General features: G+C 35.7%; 1 protein-coding gene across 1 annotated transcript; it reads left to right on the top strand.

Annotated features, from left to right (window-relative positions):
- The first annotated feature begins 1,969 nt into the window (after positions 1 to 1,969).
- Positions 1,970 to 7,760, top strand: LOC120144661 (palmitoyl-acyl carrier protein thioesterase, chloroplastic-like). The gene is made up of 7 exons (XM_039158689.1): positions 1,970 to 2,553; positions 2,692 to 2,825; positions 3,530 to 3,643; positions 3,972 to 4,143; positions 4,261 to 4,329; positions 4,755 to 5,059; positions 7,703 to 7,760. The coding sequence occupies exons 1-6, from the start codon at positions 2,053 to 2,055 to the stop codon at positions 5,019 to 5,021; spliced, it is 1,257 nt and encodes a 418-aa protein (XP_039014620.1). The 5' UTR covers positions 1,970 to 2,052; the 3' UTR covers positions 5,022 to 5,059; positions 7,703 to 7,760.
- The last annotated feature ends 1,912 nt before the right edge of the window (positions 7,761 to 9,672 follow it).

The raw sequence follows: 9,672 nt of genomic DNA, 5'->3' as shown, positions 1-9,672 counted from the left end.
ACTAAAGTTGTTATATTTATTATTTTAATCCTTTAATTATATATTTAGAAATTTATTACTAGAACAAAAATTTTTGTATATTATTTTATACGAGGATTTTAAAGAAACACCCCTTAACTAACAAGAAGTGTGTTTCTAGGGATCACTCAAGGATTAGGGTTTTCACCCTAATGATCTCAACCAGCCGCCGCTCAAGTCGAGCTTCAGCCTCGTCGCTGCCGCCATCGGAGCCGATCAATCCCGTTGTAATCATCAACAGTGTCATAATCAATCCATTAGTAAAACAAAACAAATCAATGTCAAACAGCCCCATAAGAAATGAAAAGATTCGGGGAGTTTTTAAAAAGACAAAAAAAACGAGAGGGAAAGAAAGCTTTCGAAAAAAATAGAAAAGAAAAGGAATTTTAAAAAAACAGAGAGAAAAACAAGAAAAAATAACAAGGGAAAGAGAGAATAGAGGAGAATGACATCATACCTCGGTTGGAGTAGGAAAGCCCTAGGGTCGTCGGAGCTTTTAGTTTTTCGAGAGATAAAGGCTTAGATCTAGGGCTCTAGGGTGTTTTTAGGTTGACTAGGGTTGGGTTTTGAGTTAAGAGGGTTGAGATGGATATTCGGGGAAGTTTTGTTTTTTTCGACCGCCGTGAATTGCGTCGGCGAGCGGCAGCTTCCTCCTACCGGTAAAGGCAGGTTGAGAGAGTGAGAAACTCTCTCTCTTGCCCTTTCTGAAACCAAAATAGTAATGAGGGAGATGAGATACAAAACCTTGGGTTTAGGCTTAAATACCCAAGGCAAAATGATATAGTTTTACACCACCCATCACCGTGTTTTTTTTCAAGTTTTGGGGTAAATAGTCGTTTAGGTCCCCTCCTTTTTGTAATCTTGTGATTCAGCCATCAAATGAAAGTATTATATTCCTTTTCAGGCATTTATTTTTTAGTACTTACATTTAGGTCCTGAGTTCATATGTTGTATTACATTTGCTTATTTTTGAATCAGACCCTGTGATTTATGCATCTTTTGTTTTGGTCACTGTTTTAACAGAAATGCATTTAGGTATAATTATTAAGTGCCCTTTTATGTTTATGGTTTAGGTTATTTTAGTCCTTAAATGTATTTATGGATTATTTTCGTTTCTGGTACCCATATTATTTACTGTATTCGATTGTGGTTCTGGTTTGTTTATATTTGTTGTTCAACCCTTCAAATTTCTATTAGTACTATTTTGGTCCCTTAAATCATCAAATATGGTTATTTTTGTTATTTGTATTTTGATCTAGCCCTTCATGTCTATGTATATTTTGTATATTGCAACTCTATGTATTACTTTAGATAGACATTATTAACTTTATGTGTTGTAAATGTTTATTTTGTAGATTTCAAATTGTATTTGTTTTCTTTTCTGAACAAATTTCTAAGTTATTTTTCTGTTGAAATGTTGCGGACAACGGAAACGAGAAGTTGTGGATGCCTTGTTTTATTGTTTTCTCGGAAGGTTTCGAATGATGGTGACGGCCATAGGAGATCCAATCTTTTTCTCTCATTTTCTCGGAAACCAAATGCCCTAAGTTGTATTTTGTTGTAATTTTCTCATGAAATGGAGAAATTGCAAAGATTGCTTGGAGAATGTTCCATTGTCTTGTAACTTGTGGCAAATTTGGTTGCTGTTCATCAATCATTTGTTTATTCCTTTTTTAAAAATCGGTTTTCCATTGTTTTAGAGTTTTAAAATCGTCTTCTTCTTATTTTACTAGCGATTCCATCTCTGGTTTGCGGCATATTTTCCTCGTCATTGATTTATTTATTGACATATTTACAGCAGCTCTCTGTTTTAAGTAGTGTAATTTTTAGAATGCTAGATCTTTGGAGATTAAGAACCTCTTTATATATATTTATATATTATTTATCGGTACGAAACAAGTGATTTTAATAATTAAAGGTGAGCTTTTGAATTTAAGTATAGTGTTCATGCACCAGCTGCTTGTCTAAAAAGCTTGCATTTTTGCAAAAGAAGGGATTTCAGCAGATAGAAGTTTCTTTTTAATTTATAAAATCATGGTTTCCACTGCTGCTACATCGTCATTTTTTCCAGTCACTTCTTCTCCGGACCCTTCTGAATCGAAAAACAAGAAGCATGGAACGGGTTCTACTAGCCTCGAAAGCATCAAGTTGAAACCATTGGCTTCTTCTGGAAGCTTGCAGGTCAAGGCAAATGCTCAAGCCCATCCAAATATAAATATAAATGGTTCCACAGTTGTGACGAGTCCTGTGGAAAGTTTCAAGGATGGTGTGAGTTCTCCTCCCAGAACGTTCATCAACCAGTTGCCTGATTGGAGCATGCTTCTTTCTGCTATAACAACCATTTTCTTGGCTGCCGAGAAGCAGTGGATGATGCTTGATTGGAAGCCAAGGCGGCCTGACATGGTCATTGATCCATTTGGCATAGGGAAGATTGTTCAGGATGGTCTTATTTACAACCAGAACTTCTCGATTAGATCATATGAGATAGGTGCTGATAGAACAGCATCCATAGAGACATTAATGAATCATTTGCAGGTAGAGTTATACCTCTTTGGCTAGAATGTTTGAACAAGTAACATTGATAACCAAAATTTTTATTCATTTTTTTTGTAATTTTTTTATGTAGAGATATTGCATAAGCCTGAACTTTCGTTAATATCTCATATTTGACAGGAAACGGCTATAAATCATTGTAGAAGTGCTGGACTGCTTGGAGAAGGTTTTGGTGCAACCCCTGAGATGTGCAAGAAGAACCTAATATGGGTTGTTACGCGGATGCAAGTTGTGATTGATCGCTATCCTACTTGGTAAGATGTACTTTCTTGCACACGATTTGCTCTTATAGCAACAATTCATAATAATCCACTTTTGCTCTACCCGCATTGCGTATAGTTGTTTATAGCATCGTGATGCTATGTTGATACAAATTTTATATGGAGGATGAAGGGGTGAGTAAATTTGTTAATCAAATGATTAAGATTCATAATCACTTTGCTACTTTGTAGCTTAACTATCAGATTGATAAATTTTCCATCCTCGCTTCTTCCTATCCTTAATACCAAGCAGAGCCTAAGGCATCTGGCATGTGTTGTCGCTAACTAGTTTAGTTCTTGAATTTTGGCAATATATACATGGACTCTTGATGACTGATTTGTTCCATAAGACTATATTCAATAATGTGAATGTTAATGTTCTGCATTTCGTTAATTATCTGCGTTACATCTCACCTGTTCATGTTTTTCCCCTTAAAATGTGAATGTATGTTGTTTAAGCTAAAAGGTCATAGTATAAAGTTGAAGACAATTGAATCTAACCACCAACAATGAATAAGAGAAGGACGATAAACCCTAAACCCTATTTGAATCTAGCCACCAACAATGAATGAGAGATTGAATTTTGTTTTGGCATCGTTCTTTCTTATATATCACAAAAGTTATTAGTTATTGATGTATTATGAGTAGTTTGAAATTTGTATTAGTGAACATTGAACTTATTTATGTCTGTCATGTAGGGGTGATGTTGTTCAAGTAGACACTTGGGCCAGTGCATCTGGGAAGAATGGGATGCGAAGAGATTGGCTTGTCAGCAATAGCGAAACTGGTGAAATTTTAACAGAAGCCACGAGGTGGGGCATTCTTTATAATAGGACCACAAACTTTTACATTTTTTTGTGTCGTAATCTGTTGTTTTGTGCCACAAATTTGCTCTTCTCACAAGAAAAATGTAGGAATAGCAAAAATATGAAATAACTGAACTGTAAAATATTTCAAAATTTGTTTTGCTAGCATTTAATGTGTTTTCAATCGATACATGAGTTGATATTTTGGTTTCCCTGGACACATTGAACTACCATCTCCCCCATATGTATTTTTGGTTTGGTTGCACATTCTTCAATGGTGTTTCTTGAGTGACTAATCTGGGTCCCCTCTGTTTTGGTTTTGGTGAATGTGCAGTGTGTGGGTGATGATGAATAAACTGACTAGAAGGTTATCTAAAATTCCAGAAGAGGTTCGTAGAGAAATAGAACCTTTGTTTATGAATTCTGATCCCGTTCTGGCTGAGGACAGCCAGAAACTAGTAAAACTAGATGACAGATCGGCTGAATATGTGTGCAAAGGTTTAACTGTAAGTCCCTGCTGCTCCCATCTCTCTTCTTCTGTATAATTATGGCGTTCGGCACTTACAGTTATCTTTCTCTGTTCATTTGTTGCTTTCACAATACGCTTTATTTCTCGTTTGCAGCCTAAATGGAGTGACTTGGATGTCAACCAGCATGTGAATAATGTGAAGTACATTGGCTGGATCCTTGAGGTAGACTCCCTCCAGTTACATTTTAAGGATTTTCTTTTGAACCTGCGCTCTCTTATGTCTTCCCATCTGGTGATAACAGTTGAACCAAAATCATAACAATTTAGTACCTCTGATGCTGAGCTGGAACTTGCTTCTGCCTAGAAAGTTCGAAACAGGCTAGACTTAACTATTTTACCTTGACTTCTGGTTTATTCAGGAAAGAGCAGAAATTCGTGCCTTAAAAGAAAAAAGAAAAAAATAACTGCTTTACCATAGCATTTCTGAGAAGTGATTAACGTTGCAGTTACTGATAAAAACAAATTATGTGCTGATGACTTTGCTTGGCTAGTATGAAATTGCATTTTGTGTTCTTCAAATCTGCATGAATTAAGCCATTTATATGTTTGGTGTTTACATTCATTTTAACCGGAAGTTAATACTTGCAGAGTGCACCATTGCCAATCTTGGAGAGTCGCGAGCTTTGCGCCATCACTCTCCAGTATAGGAGGGAGTGTGGGAGGGACAGCGTGCTGCACTCGCTAACTGCTGTCCCTGATTCCGATGTGGAGAACACCAGAAATTCTGGTGAAATTAACTGCCAGCACTTGCTCCGAGAGGACGGGGCTGAGATTGTGAGAGGGAGGACCCGATGGAGGCCTAAGTATGCCAAAAGTCTCGGTAATGTGGATCAAATTTCTGCAGAAAGAGCATAGAAATCCAAGACTCTGAATCATGGCCGGAGAGTGAAGAGGCAGCAGTAATCTATGTATGTTTTTGGGATTTATACATATATTATGGGCTCTTTCCACGAAGGTGGTTCAGCTTTTGGGAATCAATAGCCATGCAAGATGGATCCCTATATTATGTTCTTTTAACCAGTTAGAGTCTGGCTAGTTTAGGATAAATTTTTCTTATTTGGCAGGATCTGTATATTATTTTTGTCCTTTTTTTAACTTAAATCTGCTTATATTTTTTTCTTATTTTTTGAATTGTTTATTTTGCATTTTTTTGGCAAATTATTTTGCTTACCAGTGTCAAGATTTTATTAATATTATGCCTTCCTTAGCCAATATCACATTTCTATGTAACATGACATTTTTGACAATTTTATTTCATTTTTAATGACTTTGTTTGGACTTATTTAAACCAAAATGAAATAATAATAATGATAACTAACTAATCAAATTTTCCAATAATCTGATATATTCTCTAAAGGGAGCTATTTAGACTATTTTTTAACTCTTAGATCAAAACTTAGAAAGTTATTTTTTTCCTTTTATATCATTTCTCCTCGACAAAACTTTGAAATCAAAGCATCAATGTTTATTTAATTGCATTTTGTTCAGAATTTGCTTCAAAAAATTGTATTGTTTGATTTGTAATAACCTTAGAAGTGGGTTTGACCAGCTTAGCATGATTAATGAAACAAAGTTTAATCCAGTTACTTTCTCTTAGTCTTGTTGTAACCCTAGTGTAGACACCCGTTTTTGTTTGGGTTTTATTTTTATTAACATGTTATTATTATTATTATTATTATTACATTGTTGCAGGCCCAAGTTACAACCAGTCCACCCAAAGGCCCAATTTACAAGGACCTAGATTATAAATACTCAGGCCCAATCCAGAACCCAACTGGAGCCAGACCCGAAGCCCAATGATACAACCCGAAACCGACCCGTCCAAGCCGAACCTGACAACCCAAAACCACTAGGGTTTCTTCTCTGCTCCAGCGCTGCCTACTGTCTACAACCGTTGGATCTGGACCCATCCAACGGTCCAGATCACTCAAGGATTAGGGTTTTCACCCTAATGATCTCAACCAGCTACTGCTCAAGCCGAGCTTCACCTTCGTCACCATCGCCATCGGAGTTGATAAATCTGTTGTCATCATCAACAGTGACAAAATCAATCCATCAGTAAAAAACAAATCAATGTCAAACAACCCTACAAAAATGAAAACAAATCCAGATCAGATCCTACTCTGTCAATCAAAGGAGATAGGATAATGATATCCTATCTCATCAGACAACAAGCCATCACCAAGTCCACATGCAAGGAGATTAAAGGGGAGGCAGAACGAAAAGATTGGGGGAGTTTTTAAAAAGACAAAAAAAACGATAGAGAAATAAAGCTTTCGAAAAAAACAGAAAAGAAAATGAAGCTTTCGAAAAAACATAGAGAAAAAAAAAGAAAAAAGAACAAGGGAAAGAGAGAAGAGAGGAGAACGACATCATACCTCGATCGGAAGAACGTCGGAAAGCCCAAGGGTCGTCGGAGCTTTAAGTTTTTCGAGAGGTAAAGGCTTAGATTTAGGGATCTAGAGTGTTTTTTAGGTTGAATAGGATTGGGTTTTGAGTTAAGGGGGTTGAGATGGATGTTCGGGGAAGTTTTGCTTCTTCCAGCCGCCGTGAACAGCACCGGTGAGCGGCAACTTCCTCCTGCCGGTGAAGGCAGGTTGAGAGAATTTCCCTCTCTGAATCCAAAAGAGAAATGAGGGCGATGATATAAAAAGCCTTGGGTTTAGGCTTAAATACCCAAGGCAAAACAATATAGTTTTACACCCTCATCACCGTGTTTTTCAAGTTTTGGGGTAAATAGCCATTTAGGTCCCCTCCTTTTTGTAATATTGTGATTCAACCATCAAATGAAAGTATTATATTCCTTTTTGTAATATTGTGATTCAACCATCAAATCAAAGGATTTTCTTTTGAACCTGCGCTCTCTTATGTCTTCCCATCTGGTGATAACAGTTGAACCAAAATCATAACAATTTAGTACCTCTGATGCTGAGCTGGAACTTGCTTCTGCCTAGAAAGTTCGAAACAGGCTAGACTTAACTATTTTACCTTGACTTCTGGTTTATTCAGGAAAGAGCAGAAATTCGTGCCTTAAAAGAAAAAAGAAAAAAATAACTGCTTTACCATAGCATTTCTGAGAAGTGATTAACGTTGCAGTTACTGATAAAAACAAATTATGTGCTGATGACTTTGCTTGGCTAGTATGAAATTGCATTTTGTGTTCTTCAAATCTGCATGAATTAAGCCATTTATATGTTTGGTGTTTACATTCATTTTAACCGGAAGTTAATACTTGCAGAGTGCACCATTGCCAATCTTGGAGAGTCGCGAGCTTTGCGCCATCACTCTCCAGTATAGGAGGGAGTGTGGGAGGGACAGCGTGCTGCACTCGCTAACTGCTGTCCCTGATTCCGATGTGGAGAACACCAGAAATTCTGGTGAAATTAACTGCCAGCACTTGCTCCGAGAGGACGGGGCTGAGATTGTGAGAGGGAGGACCCGATGGAGGCCTAAGTATGCCAAAAGTCTCGGTAATGTGGATCAAATTTCTGCAGAAATAGCATAGAAATCCAAGACTCTGAATCATGGCCGGAGAGTGAATAGGCAGCAGTAATCTATGTATGTTTTTGGGATTTATACATATATTATGGGCTCTTTCCACAAAGGTAGTTCAGCTTTTGGGAATCAATAGCCATGCAAGATGGATCCCTATTTTATGTTCTTTTAACCAGTTAGAGTTGGCTAGTTTAGGATAAATTTTTCTTATTTGGCAGGATTTGTATATTATTTTTGTCCTTTTTTAACTTAAATCTGCTTACATTTATTTTGCTTATTTTTTTAATTGTTTATTTTGCATATTTTTTTTGACAAATTATTTTGCTTACCAGTGTCAAGATTTCATTAATTTTATGCCTTCCTTAGCCAATATCACATTTCTATGTAACATGACATTTTTGACAATTTTATTACATTTTTAACGCCTTCGTTAGCATGATTAATGAAACAAAGTTTAACCCATTTACTTTCTCTTAGTCTTGTTGTAACCCTGGATTTTTGTTTCTTTTCATTCATTTCCCTCTATGAAGTAAAATTTTTTGGATCGTCTTTCATGGTATAAGAGTTAGTAATTTTGCTGGGTACCGATGTTTTAATTGACCTCTGCTTTGTCATGGAGAGTCCAATTGTTGCTGGTGGTTCATGTCAGTCAGAGATTCATTAGCGCAAGTATTCGAAGGAACAATTCGTCTTGATGATTTGAAACCACCCCTTGGAAGAGTACCTAGATGAAGCAACACTGGTTTCAACGTTGAAGTTTACCATAAATGTTGATGGTCACAAAATCATTAATCCAACCTATCTGCAGAAAGTAAGATTTTATGATAAATTTATTTCACACCAATCAAAGAGTGACGTGTTACTTTCTTGTGAACTTGAAATTTTGAGAGCTAGAATGAGGGCTAAGCAATTTGATCTTAGATTTCTTGGATATTGAATCATTGAGTCAAAGTAATTATTTGGTTAAAATTGACTAAATTTAGTATATATACTATATACATTGTAAAGTTAAACTCTTAACATTTTATATATTTTAACTTAAAATCACATATTAAATTAAATTTGTATTTTACCATTAAAAATATATTTTATTTTTATCTTAACTTATTAAAAATATTTTATTATTTCCTTAACATAAAAATATATTTTATTCTTATCTTAACTGTTAATTACATTTTCTTCTGATTCAACTCTAACCAAAGATCACCTTCCACACTGGGGGCAAAGTGAAGAAAATTTGGTCGCATGAGTGAAGTACATCAATTAAGATTAGATACCACAAGGTGAACCAAATATGAAGTGTTCGAAGATCAAATCAAGGCGAGGACTAAACAAAAAGAAAGAAAAAGAAAGAAAGAAAAAGAAAGAAAATGAGGAAAGAGAATAAATTAAGTATTTCAATAGGAGTGACTCATTAAGCTTCAAATCACAAGATTAAGAAAGTACAATTGGTTCAAGGATCTAGAACCAATTCACCAGAAAATCATGGAACATCAAGAGAAAATAAAAGACACATACGAGCATATTCAAATTAAGTAAGAAAAGATTGAAGACAATGGAATAATTTGATCCTTGGTTTGATTACCCTTAAACACTTGTTTGGGCCTATTTATACATTTCTTTCGTAACCGTGAACCGTACCTACATTACGCGCCTTAAAAGTCCCTTCTAATAATCATGGATTTCTAAATAGAAGAAACTATCTTCAGATCCCATCTCGCTCATCAAGATTAATCTTTTATTTACAAAAAGTTTTATAAAATATTTAATGCATGATAGAGAAAAAATGACAAAGGGGGGTTCAAGATGTAAAATTTTGAATAACGTCTTGAAACAAAAGGAAGATTCGAGTTGAAAACCTGAAAAGGTGGCTCGAATATAAAGACTGTACAGATGTTGTATAGAAGGCGATATCATAAATCCCTTGATAAGACAATGCACAACCCGAATGTAATTAGGAGAGCTGAGAACCGAAGAACACTGCCAATAGATGAGCATAGAAGCTACTCCA

This window comes from Hibiscus syriacus, unplaced genomic scaffold, assembly GCF_006381635.1.
Source record: "Hibiscus syriacus cultivar Baekdansim isolate YM2019G1 unplaced genomic scaffold, ASM638163v2 tig00110890_pilon, whole genome shotgun sequence".
NCBI classification, from domain to species: Eukaryota; Viridiplantae; Streptophyta; class Magnoliopsida; order Malvales; family Malvaceae; genus Hibiscus; species Hibiscus syriacus.
Note: the sequence above shows the minus strand (reverse complement) of the source record. Positions and strands in the feature narration are given on the sequence as shown.

Bases quoted from the DNA above. Each gene is read 5' to 3' on its own strand.
- LOC120144661 (XM_039158689.1), top strand. From the start codon at position 2,053: ATGGTTTCCACTGCTGCTACATCGTCATTTTTTCCAGTCACTTCTTCT. The intron at 2,826-3,529 runs GTAAGATGTACT...TCTGTCATGTAG, and splicing joins ATTGATCGCTATCCTACTTG to GGGTGATGTTGTTCAAGTAG. The intron at 4,144-4,260 runs GTAAGTCCCTGC...TCTCGTTTGCAG, and splicing joins ATGTGTGCAAAGGTTTAACT to CCTAAATGGAGTGACTTGGA.